This window comes from Neophocaena asiaeorientalis, unplaced genomic scaffold (genome assembly GCF_003031525.2).
Source record: "Neophocaena asiaeorientalis asiaeorientalis breed wild unplaced genomic scaffold, Neophocaena_asiaeorientalis_V1.1 scaffold118, whole genome shotgun sequence".
Taxonomy (NCBI): domain Eukaryota; kingdom Metazoa; phylum Chordata; class Mammalia; order Artiodactyla; family Phocoenidae; genus Neophocaena; species Neophocaena asiaeorientalis.
Window position 1 is genome coordinate 8,873,672 of NW_020175528.1, and position 20,043 is coordinate 8,893,714.

General features: G+C 38.6%; 1 protein-coding gene across 2 annotated transcripts in view; it reads right to left on the bottom strand.

Annotated features, from left to right (window-relative positions):
• CP (ceruloplasmin) overlaps positions 1–19,935 on the bottom strand; it is a 65,811-nt gene extending 45,876 nt beyond the window's left edge. Inside the window, exons 1-8 of one of the 2 annotated variants that reach the window (XM_024769010.1) lie at positions 19,732–19,935; positions 11,393–11,640; positions 9,300–9,512; positions 8,763–8,938; positions 6,974–7,228; positions 5,510–5,681; positions 1,368–1,507; positions 80–217 (exon numbers count right to left, since the gene is read on the bottom strand). In XM_024769010.1, the coding sequence (XP_024624778.1) occupies positions 80–217; positions 1,368–1,507; positions 5,510–5,681; positions 6,974–7,228; positions 8,763–8,886 (829 nt within the window). In that variant the 5' untranslated portion in view covers positions 8,887–8,938; positions 9,300–9,512; positions 11,393–11,640; positions 19,732–19,935. Of the gene's footprint in view, positions 1–79; positions 218–1,367; positions 1,508–5,509; positions 5,682–6,973; positions 7,229–8,762; positions 8,939–9,292; positions 9,513–11,392; positions 11,641–19,731 lie in introns of both variants that reach the window. The other variant, XM_024769011.1, reaches the window with a different exon arrangement.
• Positions 19,936–20,043: the final 108 nt, after the last annotated feature.

Here is a 20,043-nt window from a genome sequence, read left to right on the forward strand (position 1 = left end):
TGCAGGACGATTTCCCTGGGGGTGACCAGCACAGTAGGTTATTAAACATTATTGTTTGGTTACAGAGTGTTGTACTCACTTCTGCTTGAATTGTAGTACGTGCCCTCGTTGCTTTTATTGACTCTCACCCCAATCGGTTCAATACTGAGGGGATATGTTCCTTTGTTATGGAAGGTGACTCTGATGGTGTCTCCCACCTCTGCCGAAATGACAGGACCTAGGGACAAAGAGAGAATTATTATCCTCCCTGATATATAGCATACAGAATGCGTAAGACAGTTGTTTTCTTTGCCTTGTCCTCTGGCAAGAACCACTGGAAGCAACATGCTCATTGCTGCAAATGGAAAGCTTGGTTTTTAAAAAGTCCATTATCAATTTGGCATGAGGAGGCCAGAAAAAGATGAGAGGGGCTTTCTAAATTAACTTCAGGCAATGAAATTTGTTACCATTTTTATCCAAGTTAGTTCACAAGCTTCATACGTCTATAAAATACTGTTCAGAGTATCTACACTCTCCTCACCCTGTTTTTCTGTGGACCAGATGTGTGTTATTTGTCCAAAGACTCAGGAGAATGCCATAAACCTTGACCACCCAAAGAGGGTAAGTTAAATTGTCTTGGCTGTGAAAAGTAACACCACTGTTGTGGATTTCCCATCACCAAAATCAATACTATTACTAAATAGAGAACAAAAACACAGAAATAGAGTACAAAAATATTTTATGTAACATATAAAATGATACTTACTGAGAGCTTCTTATGTGCCCTTCTGTTTATGTGAATTAACTCATTTAATCCTTACAACAGCTTTATGAAGTAGGGACTATTGTTATTACTGTTCCCATTTTACAGAAAGGGAACAGGCACAGAGAGGTGAGTACTTTCAAAGGTAACACGGCTAATAGGTGAAGAGTGAGGACAGTCTGAATCCGCTCACTTGCTATTCTGCCCAAGTGCTTGAGCAAAACAGGTCTCTGGGCTCTGCCTGGGGGCAGCCTGCAGGAGGCTCTAAAAACAAACCCAACCTGTCTCATCAGTAGCTGAATTTTATTTCTAAGGGAATGTACATTTGGCTAAAAGCGGAAACTAATAGCTTTACCATCTATTTAAACAAAGTCACACAAACCCCTTACCTCTTTGAAGAAAATAAAAGTAATCATTTGAAGTCAGCCTGGCTTTTAATGCTGAAGACTTACTATGGGTAATTTACATTTGGCAAAGCTGCTGCGTTTTATTGACGATTCCTCTTCCATGTCCATAGTTTATACGTAGAAATCATGCCACAGGTTCTGAAGCTTCTGTTCTTCCTGAGGTTGATTGTAGCTCAGGGGAAGAGTACATTAGCCATATGTATTCTGCACAGACTCACCCAGGATGCCAAGATGTTCCTCTTCAGGGCCTCTCTCCTTTTGGTCCATAAAGGAGGCATCTGTGTACTCACGATAAACCAGCTTTTTATATGAGCCTCCAATTCTTGTTGAACCATGTTCAAAAAATACCTCTGAATCACTGCCAAAAGAAAAAAGGTTTAATTCTGGAGTTGAAAGCAGAACAGAGCCAGGTTGTCACATAGGATACTAACTGAAGAGAAAAATTCTGACCTGTGCTTAGAAATTACCCATTATTTACCAAATACTCCTCAGAGGAGCAGATAGTACTAGGCACCTTATAGAAGGATGTTCAGTTAAGGGGTGGAGACTCATGGCATAGAGATTTTATTTTTTCAAGCAAAGTGAAAAAAATTTCAAGAGGGTCCATATCAACCCCTGAGAGTTAATAAATTGTCCTGCAATAGAATCTTTTAAATAAAGTATGAAATGTCCAAAAATACAGTAACTCTTGTTTGTTGCATGTTAGGCTTCAGAAGGTTTCATTTGTCTGAAACTCACAGGACAATGCAACAAAGTTGGTATTATCCTCCTCAGTTTACAGTAATCTGCATTTCTGTCAATAGTCTTCCTTAACTGCTTCAGGATTTTCATTACCTCCTTTTTGAACTCGGTGTCTATTAGACTGAAGAGGTCTGTTTCACTGTTTGTTCCTTCAGGGGAATTCTCTTGGTCTTTTAACTGGGAGTGGTTCCTCTGCTTCTTCATTTGCTTATATTTCTCTTACTCTGTGAGTTTAGGAGAAACAGTTATCTACCGTAGTCTTGGAAGGTTATTTATATGCGGGAGCATCCCTGCGTAGCTTGTGTGGTTTTACTATTTTCTGGCGTGAGGGCCACTTTTAGTTAGGATGCCTTCTACCTCTTTCCTCAGCACGTGCTGGCCCTTATCCCCTGCATAGAGGGCGTGCAGACGTGGTGACCAGCGTGCCCTCCCGGGCCCTGTGATGACGGAGGCAGCGATTGGCTCCCGATTCTCTCAGCGACGGAGGCCCAGCCCGCCCCCACCCCTGGAGCTCGCGTAGGCAGCGTCCTGTTGCCTGAGAGCGCATGCTGGGGGTGGGGGTGGGGGGAAGACGCTCCTTTGGCAGTCCTGCCCCTCCCCTCGCGCAACCCCCAACAATGGCACCCTGCCTTCAGGCTGTCTTCGTGCAGCCAACCCCAGTCCTCTCCCCAGGTCTAACCTCCAAAGCCTGAGCTAAAGCCACCAGTCCCCACCCACACCGGTGGACGAGTGTCTCAGGCTGGGGAGCTCAGGGTGGATGTACCAACCATCCCTGCAGGTTTCTCTCCATTTTACCTTCTGCAAACTGGTTGCTGCGCTCTCCTCCAAGGCTTCGAAGCTCCCCCTCTGTCCTGGTTGATCTCCCCGCCAGTCAGGGGACTTGCCGGGTTGTAGGAACATTTCTTCTTCCACAGCTCCCTCCCAGGGGCACAGGTCCTGTCCCAAGTCCTTTCTCTCTCTCTCTTTTTTTTCTTTTTTCTTTTGTCCTACCCAGGTACGTGGAGATTTTCTTGCCCTTAAAGAAGTCTGAGGTCTTCTGCCGGCGTTCAGTAGATGTTCTATGAGAATCGTTCCACATGTAGATGTATTTTTGATGTATTTCTGGGAGGAGGTGAGCTCCACGTACTACTCCTCTGCCATCGGCTCCCCATTCTCCCCATTTTATAAATGAAAAAATGAAACCTCAGAAAGGCATTTGACTTGCCAAATCCACCCCATTCATCTCTTCTCCCATTTGACAAATGTATGGAACATCTGCTCTTCACCAGGAACCCTGTTATATGCTGATGACATGCCCATAAGCAAGCTGGACCCGTCCCTGTCCACATGGACTTTACATCTGTCCCAGAAGACAGACTACAAATCAATCAATATAATAACATGTAGGGCTCCCTTGGTGGCGCAGTGGTTGAGAGTCTGCCTGCCGATGCAGGGGACACGGGTTCGTGCCCTGGTCCGGGAAGATCCCACATGCCGCGGAGTTGGGGAAAGTGATGGGAGAGGCCCCAAAGGCTTTCCAGAGGAAGAGTTTCTTTAAAATTATCTAGAGGTGAAGTAGAGTTAAAATGATGGAATATGTGTGTGGAGAGAATGGGGCGGGTATTTGCAAACAGGAAACAGCCTGTGGGAAGGCTCAGAGAAGACAGCAAGCATGGCATCTCTTATAAACTAGGGCAGGAGCATAGCAGGCAGGGTAGGGAGACGGGTCAGCAACCTGCTTTTAAAATCTCAATGAGAGGTAGTGATGACTTCAGAGGTATCAGCAAAGAGGTTGGAGAGAAGCAAACAACCTTCCGAGATATTTAGGATATAATGAGGCAGCATTTGATGAGGAGAGAAGGCGGGATTAGTGAAGGAGGGAGGGAATCAAGGGTGGTGCTCAGGCTTTGGGCTTGAGCGATGGATGGATGGTGACACCATTCATGCAGAGAGGGAAACTCAGATTTGTGGGGAAGACAATGGATTCAGACATGGACATATTGATTTGGAGGAGCCTCATCCAAGTGGAGTGTCCACTAAGCAGTTCATAATGCAATTTATAAGAGCCTTCAGGGCTGGAGATACAGCTTTGGGAGTCATTGCAACTGAAGGTCAGTGTGGCGGGGACTTAAATCTCTGCTTCAGTAGTCACAGGCTTGGGTAGAGTCAGGCCCAGCAATTGACCTGTTTTTTGCCATTGAGTGAATCACTTAACCTTTCCAAGTAGATGCGTGGCAAACAAGGCTTCTCTAAAGAGGTGATGTTTGGGCAGAGACTTGGAGCAGGGGTGTGGCATAATCTCACTGACATTTTTGAAAGATTGCTTTGGCTGTTTTATGAGGAATGTACAGTAGGAAAGGAAGACTGAGGCAGGAAAAACAGCTGGGGGGCCGTGGAAGTCATCAGACATGTACCAAAGGTAGCTTGTACGCATCAAAGGACACTGTCAAGAGAATGAAAAGAAAACCTACAGAATAAGGGGAAATACTTGCAAAGCACATCTATCTGATAAGGGATTAATATCCAGCATATAAAAAGAACTCTTATAACTTAACAACAACAAAAACCCCCAAATAACCCAATTAAGAAATGGGCAAAGAACTTGAACAGACATTTCTCCAAAACTGCCAACAAGAACACGAAAAGATGCTCAGAATCACTAAGCATCAGGGAAGTGCAAATCAGAACCACAATTAGATACCTCTTTGCACCTGTTAAGATGGCTATTTTTTTTAAAAATGGAAAATAAAAGTTGGCAATTAGAAGAGAAATTAGAACACTTGTACATTGCTGGTGGGAATGTAAAATGGTGAAGCTGCTGTGGAAAACCATATGGTGGTTCCTCAAAAAATTAAAAATAGAATTATCATATGTCAAGCAATTCTACTCCTAGATGTATACCCAAAAGAACTGAAAGCAGAGACCTAAACATATACTTGTACTCCAGTGTTCATAGTGGCATTATACACAACAGCCGAAAGGTAGAAGCAACCCAGATGTCCATCAACAGATAGATGGATAAATAAAACATGGTATATGAATAGTGGAATATTATTCAGCCTTAAAAAGGAATGAAATTCTGATACATGCTACAACATGGATGAACCTTGAAAACATTATGCTAAATAAAATAAGCCAAACGAAAAAGGACAAATACTACATGATTCTACTTGCATAAGGTGCCTAGAATAGGCAAATTCATAGAGACAGAAAGTAGAATAGAAGTTACCAGGGGATGGGGAGTTTTTGTTTAGTGGACACAGCATTTCTGCTTGGAACGATGAAAAAGTTCTGGGGATGGACCATGCTGGTGATTATACAACCTTGTGAATGTACTTAATGCTGCTGGATTTTACAATGCTATGTTTTCAGAAATGGAAAGCAAATGAAGTGATCTAATTGTATTCAATGTTTTCTGAGAGTTTTGTTGAGCATTTGAAAACTTTTAAATCTATTCTTTTTCATGGACTCAGAAGTCCTATTTCTCAAACTTGGACTCACTACCAAACCTTAATAAATATTTAGCAGTCCAGTTACTCAATTTCAGGTACCAATTAAAATTTTAATCACTGAATCAGCCTTTTATGATTTTTTTGGGGGGAAGGCATATTTTGAAATAATATCTTTTTTTCTGAATTACCTCCCAGGTGCTGTTAAGTTTTCTTTGGTGAAGGTGTCTATGCCGGAGGGTGCATAGTTCCAGATGATTTCCTCAGCAGCGATGTAGTAGTGTCTAACATGTTTGCCATGGATATCGTTCTCAGATGAAGGCTTCTTACAGTCTTGTACCCAGAAAAAGGCCTGCAAACCAGCTAAAAGCCACACAGGAGGAGACACTGGTTAATGAAGCCAATGTTTGTCTCTCCTATTGCCTTGTAAATGCTGCTGGTGAAATGACAGATGGAAACTGAAGAAATAGATAGCTAGAAACAATACTATAAACTAGAGTAACCAGTTCTATATAAATCACTCATGGAAAATTCAAGCAGTGAAAATCAATTCTCTAGATGGCACAGAGAAGTGATACTACTAGTGTTTTCAAAAATGTGGAACCAGTTTCTGTGGGGTTTCGCTTGGGAAGTCTTTTGATGAGAAAGAAAAAGAAAAGACACATTAATAGATAAGTGGTGTGGGGAGAAATGAATTTCACCATTTAATTTCACTTTTCTGGGGGGGCCATGCCACGTGGCTTGTGGAATCTTAGTTCCTGGACCAGGAATTGAATCTGCACCCTTGGCAATGAAAATGCAGAGTCCTAACCACCAGACTGCCAGGGAATTTGCTCGCTGTTTTATTTTATCATTGAGTCAGCATTGAAATAAATAATGCTGTCATGAGAAAAAATAGATAAGTGATGAAGAGATGCTCTGCCCTATTTTAGGGGATATGGTGGAGTGGAGGGGGAGGAATAGAATGAACACGTATTAGTATCGTTCTCTTAGATAAAATGGGTATGCACCTGCTGTGCTGTGCCTTCTGCCGCCATGATCACATTTGATGAATAAGATCATGTTTGAAAGTCAAAGTAACATACTCAGAGACCCAGATTCAACCTACTTTCTTCAGAAGACCAATACTGCAAACTAATATTTTTCAACAACTGGGGGTATTTTATTACCTTATATTAAAGAGATGGAGGAGAGATTTAGCCTGTTAAACTGAGGAATAGCTGGACTCAAAGGACAAAGTTGGTTATACTTAATAGAACAAGTCAAGAAAAACACAACAAGCTACTTTTCAGCACAATATACAAATCTTCTGGTGTTTAAAATATTGTGTATTTTACAAATCTGGGAAGCTGTATGCAGTATTATACTTTTAGGGTAGGACTATACATCAGGGCCAATTTTTTCTTTTCCAAAAATTAACATATTTTCCATTTTTAATTACTTTATAAATGCTCCAGTCTTTCAGTCTTTTTAAAAAATTACATTATGATGCATACTGTCAGAGGAATAAAATTAAGTTACCAGTTCAAAGCTCAGATCATTCCAAAGTTGTTTAGCTTTTAGATTCTGATTTCCAATCATCACCCCATTAATAGCGTAACTGAGATATGACTCTTTTCTCAACTGACAGCTAATTTCAGGTAAAGATGCCTTACCTTTCAGGTGGTTTAGATTCTGACAGCTAAGCATCCATTCTCCAGGGTTCTGGGCCACCATAAAAGCATCAAAGAGGGTAGCAGGAAAGAGATTGATTGTATCAACACGGTAGTTCTTATTAGTCAACGTTTGCCCATGGAAGAAAGCTGCATGCACATCAACTTCATTACCCATACCAAAAAGATACCATTTTACTCTGTCCTCAGCACACATGGAGAGTCCTGGGAGACTTCCAAAAGCATATCCATTCACAGCTGTAAGTCAAGAGCAGAGACTGTGACTAACAGACATTAGTGACTGGGATATTGATAGTTACCTCTAAATAAAATCAGTTTGGGATTGAAAATACCTGGCACACATGCTGCTATTCTTCCCTCCTGTACCCACATCAGACATTGTCAATCAATCACAGTACTCTTTCATTTTGGACCTGAATTCAGCCTCAAGATTTTTGTCAACACAATATTAGCACATGAACACAACACTGAAGATGAAATCTATTTGCTCTCTTTGTTATAAACTCTACACCTTGGTATGTTCATGTGTATATTTGTAAATACAAATGTGTACATATATACATACATATATATAAATGTGCACACATACAGTAAATAGAAAAAACACTGAAGTTTATTTAGGAATCAATCATGTATCATGTTGTTGGTGGTGGTATGGATGATGTCAGTGTTTTTTGTTATTGTTTATCAGAACTTTTCCAATTTTCTACAGTGAATGTGAATTGCTTTTGTAATAAGAACACAAGGGAAGCTTTTTTTTTTTTAAAGGTTGAAAGACAAAATTGGAAGACATGTGAAGGAGGAAAGAAGAAATGCAGGGAAAGGACAGTAGGAACAAGTGACCAGAGCCACAAAGACCTAAGAGGTCAAAAGCAGGATAGCCTGATTCTTCAAAGAAACTAAGGGCCACTGCTCAAACTGAGAGGTCCTAGAGTTAAGATAGAAATCAGTTCTGGGAAGTATTGAGAGGTAACCAGATGCAACGGGGATACCAAACCAGACTTAGCCAGACTAGAAGTTTGAGTCTCTAACACCTATTTTGGTTAGCACATAACAGACGCTGGATTAAAATATGGAAAGAGGATCTTTCAGCCAGAAATAAGCAAAAGTTGGAAATAAAAATCCATACTTTGTTAATTAGTTAATTTTTCTTCTTTGATAGTACAGTTATTTTTGTGTCCTCAGTTTCTGAGTAAGGGTTATTTTTAAGAAGCTAAACATTCTGAGTGATGGACTATCTTACTAACCCCATTATTTTGTGTCTGAGAATCAAGGAGAAGCCCAGGCAGTAAAGAAAACATTTTTAGAAGAAATAAAGTGAACTAAAATATAGGAAAAAATGATGCAAGTTTCGGAGGGGCACGGGTGGTGAAGAACAATATGTATGTAAAAGAAATACCTTTTAGAACTAGTGGTTTGAACTATTTTCTTAATTATAGTGCAATACTTTACAATATAATTTAACAATTTTAGGCTGCCTCAAATAATTTTTAAAATGAGTTGGGAGAATAAAAAATATACAAATATAACATGCATATACATTTAACCATAATTGATAATGGTTTGGAAACAATTTGATGTATCCAGCTTTACCTGGCTCAGAGTTTTGATTGGACCTGTTTAGCTGAATATCAAGTTGCACATCCAATATGCTTTGTTACCAAGGGCATAGATTAGAAACACGCTACTTATTCATGTGAGGGAATAAGAGTAGCAGAATTAATGGACTGAGAAAAATAAGATGAAGTTAACAGATCTTATGTAATCTTACAATGCATTCTGTTACTCTCCTGGAAGTCTTCATTGTCTTTGTCAACCTCCTCTGGTTCAGAGCAGTAGGTCTTAATGTTGTCTTCTAGGTACCAGCTGAGATTTTCATCCACAACAGAAAACATCACCACAAATTCTTTGTCAATATTTTTTTCTTCTTCTTTATCCGCAGAGAATCTGAAGTGAAAATTACTTTCAGTAGAACTTAATTTTTAGCATGAATTTTAGCATGTGATTTATAGTTTAAAATTTTTTTTGTATTTATTTTCCTAATAAACCAGAAATCTAAACCAGTCACTTCGGTTTTATAGACTTGGAAACATTTTGGGAATTTACGTTCAGTAACCTGAATGTTGTTCCATGTACCCATTTTCCTCCTTACCCTTCCCTGCTCTTCCTTTCCTTTTTTTCTAGACTCACTGCCTCTCTACCTTACCTACTCAATCATAACACATAAGACTTAAAGTATATTTAAAAAACAAACCTCCCTCTCTACTGTCTTTGGTCATTTATTGTGAATAATAATGAGAAAATGTACCTTTTTTACAGTGTATTAAAGGCCCAATGAGTCCTGCGGCGATATCTCTTGGAGCATCAATGTGGGAATGGTAAATCCTGGTCACACAATTGCTGTCTTCCTCACCAGGACCTTGTTCTGGGTTGGCATGCAATATGTACATACACTGTTCACCTGGCCGCACTTTGTCGTCTGCTTTTTGAAAATCTGTGGTGTTGTCAGGGTAGATGGCCCCTAGGAAACGACACGCAATGAAATTACAAATTGAATGTGTTTGAGCTTAAATGAGAAAATAGATGGTCTATTAATTCATTCAGCAAACATTTATTCAACATCTAGTGTGTATCCCCTTGGGAACGCAGTGGTGTTCTATTTGAGCACAGAAGAATAAAAGGCAAATGGCTACAGGGTGTGGAAGTTTCACAGAAAATGTTATCATTTTTTATACTTGGCTGAGCCTTCAAGGAGCAGTAATAGATATGTCAGCAGCATAATGACTGTTGGTTTGCAATTTAAAGAACCACTTTTGCCCTGGGGTTATGGTATGGAAGTAAGAGCAAAATGGCTACTTTCTCCTATCACTTGAAGCTTCTTGTATGATATCAGATTTTTGCCTGTGAAGTAAACATGGGATTGTTTAATTTTGTAAATTTCCAAACATACGCAAAAGCTGAGAGAATAATATAATGAACTTCCATGTGCCCAACAACCCAGCTTTAGCAATGATCAACTCACGGCCGATCTTGTTTCATCTATACCCTCACCCACGCTTAACAGTGAATTAGTCATCATCAGTGAATTATTCTAAAGCAAATCCCTGACATCATATCATTTCATTCATAAATAATTGAGTATCTCTAAAAGAACTCTTTTTTCTTCTAACATATCCACAATACAATGATCATACCTTAAAAATGATTAAAACCGTAATATACCATGAAATTGTAAAAAATAAATAAGAAGGCAGTCAGCTTTTATGCTATGAATGTAATTGTTTGGTTTAGAAAAACAAATTTAAAAATATAGACGATCCAAACATTCACCCTGTAAAGCAATACCTCTTTTAAATAGAAAACCAATAATTCATTAAAACTAATTTTATCCTAATTTCCAAACTTGATCCTTATAATTTCAATGAACGTGGTCTCAGCATTTTTGCCTATGATAATAGCTGACATTTATTGAGCTATTATGGTGTACTCTCATTGTCCCTATTTTATAGATGAGAAAACCGTAGCACAGAGAATTTAAGTTAACTTGTCCAAGGTCATTCAGTCAATAAAAGGCAATGCTGCACTCAAACATCGGTCTATTAATTTTGAAGCTCTTGTTCTTAATCACAACAAAACACCATCTCCCTTCATCATCATCACCATCATCATCATGTACTAAGAATGAGATCACAAGCACCAAATCTAATATTTGTCTTCCTGTACCATCTTTAAGGATTACAAGTCCTACATTCAAATGACCTTTTGGTTAACTGCGTCTCAGATGTGACTCTGGGACCACCCAGCCACCTGCACTACTTGGCTACTGTATGAGACTACTCACGCTGCCTTAGCTGGGACAGAGTTTATCCAGAGTTAGGATGGAAGGTGACAATGGCTACAGTACGTTCACATGTAGGAACTTCAGAGATAAGATAATCCTCATCTTGGGGATTTCTTGTTTCTTCTTTCCTGTTTCCTCCTTCTGGATTTTTGTCTTTTCCAGGCTTTAATGCACACTGCCCATTTCTCTTATTTTGACCATGTGTCTGGAAAGGGGTTGGGCACTGGGAAGGAAGTCCCAGCTCTCACTGACTCTCACTACATGAGTCCACACAGAAATTCTATCACATTCACACTTCACACAAAACAAGTATAACCCAGAGAAACACAGCATTATTAGGATGAACCAAAATACTTATTCATAAAGTAGTTTAGAGCTAAACAACATAGTACAGGTCTTATCCAGGAGGAAAGTCCATAATGTCAGAAATTAAAAAGCGTTCCTACTGGGGGGACCTTGAAGATGGCAGAAGAGTAAGACGCGGAGAAAAAAAAAAAAAAAAAAAGCGTTCCTACTGAAAAGGAAGAGGAAATTCCAGCTAGCATATGAGCTGAACTTACCCTCATGTTCCTTATAGTAAGTCATTCCATGTGCATGAAAAGTATAAGGCCTAGAGGCAAAGTTTTTTAAATGTACATAAACTCTATCTCCAGTTTCAGCTTTGATAATAGGGCCTAAAAACCCCAGCCAGACAGGTTTCTCTATAATCGTCCCAAAGGTTTCATCTGTGTACTGAAGATACACGGCCTTCTTGTAGACTTTTCCAATTCTATTGGAGCCATTTTGAAGATAGATATTGGAATGTTCCCTGCAAAGGAAAAGAAAACAACTCTATTAGAAGCCATCACTTCTGGGGATAACATTATGATGAAAGAGAAATGAATGACCGTATCACATTAAATGTTTGCCAGTTGTTGTAGGGATGCCTCCAAAAAATGAAGAGGAGAGCTGGCATTTAGCCCTGTTATTTTAATTATGTGAGGTGTCACACATCAGCTATATGGCAGACCACCATGCGTGGATGCGCCATAAAAATGTAATGCATCTTACCAGAGTATTTCCTGTAAGATTTTCATGGTAAAACACAGAGGCATTGTGGGATAGAATACAAAATTAAAGTGAAATATTAAAATAAAGCAGTTAATGAAGGCATTTCTCACTTATGGCATACCTCTTTCAACCACTGGAAAAATCTGAGTTTATAAGCATTCAATCTGGATATGTGAGATGTGAAAGTGAGTGCATATTTTTTTCCTAAAGTAAAACTAATAATGCTAAAGTAATTCCATCTTTCTAATTTCTTTTAGAAAAACTAAATCAAAGTTGGAATTGATCATCAATGTGTGTGGGTCTTAAACTTATCTTTGCATTTGAATTACCCCTGTGGTTTTTTAATCCCTTGCTAGCAAAAATACTTGAACGTTGACTGTTTATATTCAGGTTAGTGGCTGATTAATAGTTGCTTAAAACTTTCCTAAAAATATCAGCAAATTGAATAGTACCCAGGAAAAAAAAGAAAAGAAAAGAAAGCAAGTTTGACATTCAAACTTTTGAACTGATTCTTAAGTTATTGTCCTTAATGCAAGCCCAGAGAGTTCAGTGGGATCTATTTGTGGGCAATGCCATCTAGCCATTCAGGGGAACCCACTTAAAACCTGGGCTTTGGCAAGCCCTTCTACAACCGAGGTTTCCTCCACTAGAATAAAAACTGCTAACCCCAGCTGATGGTCTGGGGTTTGTGTTTGTTCGTGTGTGTGTGTGTGTGCGCGCGCGCGCGCGCCTGCGTTTTGCGTACTTTGATCTCCGTGACCTTTGACACCTTACCATTTTCCATTCAACCCATATGAGGCCAGATAACGTGACTGAGGAGAAATAAACTTTGTCTTGTTTCCTTAGCAGGAAGCTCATCAGAAAGAGTGAGGGGTACTTTTCCATTCTCTCTTCAAGATGAGGGCAGGGCTTGTCTGGGAGCTCTGGACTTTCTCTGTTGCAAGGTCCAAGTTTAAAGATCTGTTTTTTTAAAAATCTAGGGCTCAGGCCTAATGTTTCTTAAGTTTTCATGTGCACAGGAATCTACTGAGGACCTTGATAAAATACAAGCTCCTAGGCCCCAGCCCCACTGATTCTGCTTCTGTGCTGTTGGTGTGAGGGTCAGGCATCTGCATTTGCTAACAAATACCCCTGTGTGTTCTGATGTCGCTCTGCATTCATGGGCAACCTGAGTAGGGGAGGCTGCAAGGGGAAGGGGAAGAAAGTGGCCCAGTCCCATAGGCAGTGGGATTCCTGGAGGACATGAGACAGAAAGGTGGCAGGTTCTGTTTCCAGGCCATACCCTGGTCGTGGTCAAACGTCTGCTGGCATGGCAGCATGGAGGCACCAGATTGAGCCTGAGTGCTGGGACCAGTGAGCAGGGCCGCTTGGCAGTGGTCCTGGTGGCTGCGTTTGGGCATTGGGAACAGGCTTTGGAGACAGTAGAGCCCCCGTGTTCTGAACTGACCAGGGGGTTTCAACAATGAGCATCTCATAGTTGTCACACTAGGGACCCCAATTTTTTAAATCCTGGATTTTTTAAACCCCAGGATTCTCAACTTGTTCACTGAAAGATGAATGAGATGGGGTTCCCTTCCCCTATCATGGTGGGAGAAGGGCCAAGCTGGAAGTTAGAAAAATAAAGAAGTGACTTTTTTTGTACCCAGGATGGCAAATCCATTCTTAAGCCTTTATTTCTCATATTTGTTTTCATTTTCTAATTGTTTATTGCAGTTTCCATTTTGTTAGAACCAAACAGAAAAAAATTAAGAAAGGCTCTGAGAGACTTCGAGGACATCAAAATACATGGGAAAACATTCTTCCCTGGAAACAGCAGCATTAGCACGGACAGGAGTATTCTTAATAAATAGATGTTTTACCAACAGGAAAATTCTGAGGCACTGAAGGCCACTGAGATTAAAGGCAGATTCCTCCAGTCCACACTGCTGAGAGGAGGTCAGGAAGAGGGCAGTTCAGTCAGGCACGCAGCGGCAGCTGCAAAGCTTACGGTGCAAGGATGGAATTACTCTTGGGTCACACCAGAGGAACCTGGACAACTCAGTCTCACACAGGTCCGTCTAAGCCTCGAGGTAAATTTTCTCCAGTGTCTGTACACACTCTTATTGCTAGGGGATTGGTCCCAATGATATTTAAATAGAGATTCTAGTCTGTGTTCTACCATGCTCTGTTGATCCATATCTTAAATAAAGCCAGAGTTTTAAAATAGCCCTCAAATTCTTAAGACTTCATTTATAGTGTGTATTTATATTTCCTAAATGTGCCTCTAAAGCATTAAGAAACATGTCACATCCCTTTTCAATAAACGGTAGCAGACTTTGTCAAAATGCTTTCATTATATTGAAATTCTCCTGTATTAATCATTTCCTGAAATAGGAGGAGCATTGTCTAAGTTTTGGGATTCGTTTTTTTGTATACAAAGATTTTTGGGGGAGGGGTGTGAAAATTACTTAAAAAAATAATTGATCTGAAATTATAATCTACCCAGTATTTTTAACATTTGGAATTCCTTTTATACACATAGCAATATGCAAAATGTGTTTCCCATCTTGTCTTTTTTTCTGAAACAAAATTAAATCTTAACCAAATTGGGAAATATTTCACATCATGTGATAGCTTGGGGGAGGCCTGTTTGCTTATGCTCTGTCTCCAAAGAAACATCAAACTGTCATTAGGGAATGTCTATTTAACTTTAAGAGCTTGGCTTTGGGGACAAAGCGTCAGTTACTGGAAGCTTGCAGGAAGTTTGCCAGTCAGATATCCAGTCAAAAAAAAATCTATTATGGTTGTTCTTTGACCCAAACAAGTAATTCACATTAATCATAGTTCTTTCTGTTGGCAACTGTAACATGTTCTCTTCTATTCATTACAATAGATATGTCCCCCTCTCAGTAAACACATCCTTCCTTTTTAGCGCCCCCAATTCCTATAATCCTATAGCAATTCCTCTAATTTCTGGTAGATTCAGACCCAGAAGTGAGTTTTTAATGGTAGAGGAATTAAAACATTTTTTACACTGCCTTAGTAAGATAATAATAATGCTACTCCCATCCATAAATTCAGAGTGCACTCAAGGGGGCCTTGGTTTATGTTTAGCCATGGTTACTAAAATGTGGGTAACACACGTGAAAAGTTTCTGGATTCTTAGCTTCATTAATTGAGACACAGTATATTAGTTTTCTCTTGCTGTGTAACAAATGATCATAAAGCAGCTTAAAACAGCACCTATTTATTATTTCACAGTTCCTCGGATCAGAAGTCTGGCATGGCATGACTGGGTTCTCTGCTCAGGTTATCACAGCTGGCATCAAGATGTTGGCTGGGCTGAGTACTCGTCTGGAGGATCTGTGGAGAAGTCTACTGCCAATCTCACTCAGGTTATTGGCAGAATTGAGTTCATTATGGTTGTAGGACTGAAATTCCTGCTTCCTTGCTAACTACCAGATGAGGACCTCTCCCAGTTCTTTAAGACCACCCATATTCCTTCCCAGTGGCTTCTTCCATCTTCAAGTCAGCAACAGTTTATTGAATCCCCCTCAAACCTCTTTGAATCTCTCTGACTTCCTTTTCTTCTACTAGAGAATTCTCTGCTTTGGACTAGACCCACCCAGATCATGTCCTTAGTTTAAAGTCAACTGTATCACTGAATATAACATAAATCGTGGGAGTGATATCTTATCATATTCATGGGTTCTGGGGTTTTAGGGTAGGATATCTTTGCGGGTCATTAAAAAAATTCTGCCTACTACACACAGGAATCACAAAGAAAACAGTCAAAAATTAACTGGCAGGCAAAGACTTAACCTGGGTATGCATAGCACAAATTCAAGTGAATTATAGGTTCTCACTGGCCTGGCTTCATTAACACAGCATGAAAATGGTACCTAGGTGTCAGCCCTCTTTTGGATATGTTCTTGGGGAAAATAGCAGCTGTGATAATAAATTGTAGAGCCTGAAATGTATAAAATGGTGTAGTTACTTCATTAGTTCCTGCACACAGGCTGTCCTATATGAAGTGTTTATACCACACTAGATTTTGCTTACTATTTTTTATTTGGCAACCTTGGAATATGAGTCATCGTAAGTGACTTTTCCAGATAACTTTAGCTCATAATTATACCTCTTTAAGAATTATTTTAAATTTTAAGACCATTTTTGAAGGGGTAAAATGAATGGCTTCGGTGCAAGTTTTTTCTTTAAAAATGTTTTGTTTGCTTCCTTGTTTTCTTAAACAGGGTGTACTGGGAAAAAAATCAACTTCTTTTCTGATAATGATAGTAAACATTAACATTTATTGTATATTTATGGTATCCTGATCACTCAATATTATAATACTTATGATTATACCATAGTGTGGAATGTTCTTGGTTTGTTCTCTATTTCTTTGGGTAAAATTTGAGCTATCATTTCTTCTGGTCATTGGGTCTGCTTATGATGACATCTTCACTATAATATTTCTGATTTATTTCTCAAACCTACAGTGGGCTGGAAAGTTGGTAACAATGTTTGTAAGAACTGTTTGTTAATTAAGTCACCAAGCCTGAGTGAGAGCCTATGAAGTTAGTGTAAAAGGGTTTTGTGATGGCTCTTCTTGTGTTTAAGGATTTTTTTCACTTATTTCTAGCATCCTATATGTCACCAGGAAAAAAAGTAACCTGAAGATAAGAGGAGTATTGCTACTTATTGCTACTATGTAGCCAACACATATTTAATTAGTGTCTACCATGGGCCCAGAACAAAGTATTGCATTTGCTAATTTGTATTGCATTTGTATGTCTTTTATTCTCATTTAAGTACAAATAACTTAGGAGCAGGAACTATATTTTATAGACCTTTACTTATTGATTTGTTGAAATGACAGATAAGGCACAGACCTAAGTAAATGACAGTGCTGAGCATAAGGAAATTACTTTCTACCTCACCCCATTAGAAATAAATATTACTGATATGACAAAAAAAAGTAAACTCTATTTTCCTAGTTAAAAGACATCCATACATTTTCTCTTTTATATCTGCCAGTGTTTTCAGTTCCACTATCCCACATATAACTCCATAAACTGACTTTTCTTATTTCGTTGTATCTTCTGATTTATTTCATTTATTTATTTATGGTGTGAATCTGTCCATACTAGGAGCAAGGGAAAATTTTTACAACACAGCCTATAATTTTGTCTAGCTTCCTATATACTTTTATTCATTCACTTTCATTTACTCAAAATTATATTTATTTAGTGTGTCCTATGTTCTAGGTACTAGTGATCACTAGTGCATGAAACAGATGGAGTTTCTGCCATCTCAATACATACTTTCGTCTTCATTGTTCCAGACCTTCAAGGTCAACATCAGCTTAAACCTAATTCTCTGCCTAACAACTATCTTGCACTCTTTCAACCTGTTTCTCAGCCTATTTATCTCCACTCCTTTTTAGCCTTCACACAACTGAGTGTCAGTAATCATGCCTGGTGATATCACATCAGTCTTTGCCATATTTATGTCCTACCCCCCACCAATTCATATGTTGAAATCCTAATCCCTAATGTGATTGTATTAGGAGGTGAGGCCTTTGGATGTGCTTAGGTCATGAGGGAGGAGCTCTCATGAACAGGGTAGATGCCTTATAAAAGAGGCTCCAAAGAGATCCTTAGTCCCTTCCACCAAGTGAGGACACAGTAAAAAGGCTATGAACTCGGAAGAACGATGACCATATTGGCACCTTGGACTTCTCAACCTCTTGAACTGTGAGAAGTTAATTTCTGTTGTTGATTAGCTACCCAGTCTGGTGTATTTTGTTATAGAAGGCTGAATGGATTAAACAGCTGGACATTCTGCAAATCTGAGAAAAAGAGGAAGCAAAACTCATCTATACTATGCTATCTAAACTCATCTATACTATGCTATACTATGCTATCTAAGCTCATCTATACAAAAAGGTTAGCATAGTACTGGCAAAATTGCTAAAGGCTTATTCAATATTTGCTGTTTAGATGTATTAAAAATTTCACAGACAGAGTGAGCATTGTCGTCTAGAGTTTGCACAACTCTAGGCTGTTGCTGAAGCAAAAGAAGATGATCAAGCCAATGCTGTATAACCTCTCCAGCACACGCAGGACATTAGAGTATTTAATCTTTTTTTTTTTTGATTGTGCTGTGCAGCATGTGGGATCTTAGTTCCCCAACCAGGGATTGAACCCATGCCCCCTGCATTGGAAGCAGGAGGGTTTCCAATCTTAACCACTGGACTGCCAGGAAAATCCTTAGAGTATTTAAAAATAAAGGAAATCTCTCCCCTCCCTGCAAAATAATTCTTAACAAAACCTTTTTCTCTTCTAAATTTCTAGAATTAGAGAAGACTTTACTAAAGTGTGCTTGGGGCAATGTCTTGCACTTAGTTGATGCCCAGTAAAACTGATTTTATTTGATTTTTGACCATGAATAATGGCAGAAGGATGGTGGGTGAGGGCGTGGAGTAGGACAGTACTTTTTTCCCCCTAATATGTCTGACCTTTTAAAAAATGTGTCTAGTTTCCCTATTAAAAAAGGCATAATTTATATTATGTTTAGCTAGGGAAAGTGCTGAATGCATACAAAATAATCATCCTTATGAAGCTATAAAAATATGTCATGTCCCTAAGAAGAGAACAGTAGCTCAAAACCAGGCTTAAAAAAATAATTGTTAGATATACTAGTTTTATTTACAATTAGTTATCTTTAGGTCAGAAACTTTCCTCACTGCATATTACTGAATTAATAACTTAACAATTAGGTATTATTATCAGCTTTGAAGAATTTCAAATGTACATAAAATTAATGAGAATAGTGTATACCCATCAACAGAGTCAATGTTATGAAATTTGGCATACTTTATAGCCAATTTTTAAAGATACAATCTCAGCAGTTAATGGTCATTGGTTTCATTTGTCACCATTAACATACATTTTTAAGTATCACTATTAAGATACATTTATCACCTTTAAAATATATTTTCACCACTAAAATACATCTTTAAATGTTGTGAATATGGTTTTGAATAACAAATTTCAATTTGGTGTTAAATGTTTAACTAACATTATTAAAAGTGATGACCTCTGTATAGATAAACTTCTATCACAAAAAACTTCAAGGAAAACTATACCCCTGGTTTTTCATGTGGTGGATGTTTCTGGAAATAAGGGACCTTTCAACTGAAACAAGAAAACCTTTAATTTACATAGAACTTTTTGAGGAGGCATTATAATAACTATCTCACATTTTTTTGCACATGTATTATGTGCCAAGGACTGTACGAAGAGCTCTACGTGCACCCACTCTTTAAACAACCCCCTGAAGTATTCTCATTGTCTTCATTTTACAGGTTAGGATGCTGAGTCTGAGAAAGATGAATGTAATTAACAGTCCAGAGTCACCCAACGAGTATTAGGCAAAATCATATTAAAATTGTATTTGATTTCTATAAATGATTCTTTGAAGGATTAAAAAACCTTTTATTTTTACCACTAGGAATCAGTAAACGGTATAGGAAATATAAAATTTTATACAGTCATTCCTTAGATGAAAGAACTTCTGCATAAACAGACAGAAAGACTGAACCCTGATGGGAGATGTGGTAAGAACCAGAGGGGGTAATAAGAAGCCCACACAGTTCCTCATACCAAGTGGAAAGGAGTAAGGCAGCCTCTCAAAAAACAAACAAAATCCCAGGAATTAGAGATTTATTAAAGTGTCTAATGTTTCAAGTCCATATTTTGCAGTTTTTGTATATACAAATTAAAGAAATATTTCATCTTATTGGCTTTATTTTTTAAATCAATAATTTATAAACTTGGTCTATAATCAAGAAAAAATAGTGACTTACGTGTCAACTGAAATAAGTTTCTTTTCCCCATGGTCAGAGGCATAGTCCCAAGTTGTTTCAATAATTCCAATGTAATAATGTTTATCTTTCGCCCAGGCTGAGGTACTACATAAAATTAGAAAAATACAGAGCAAGGAAGTCTTCATTTTTTTTTCCTCTTGGAGCCTGAGAAGCAACGGAATGAAATCAGAAGCCAGAAACTTTATAAATAAGCCTTTCTCCCTTTATTTGCTTGATTGACAGAATTTTTTGTTGCACAAGACGAAATTATTTCGTTAAAGCAAATAACATTTTCCACTTCAGTTCAGTTCT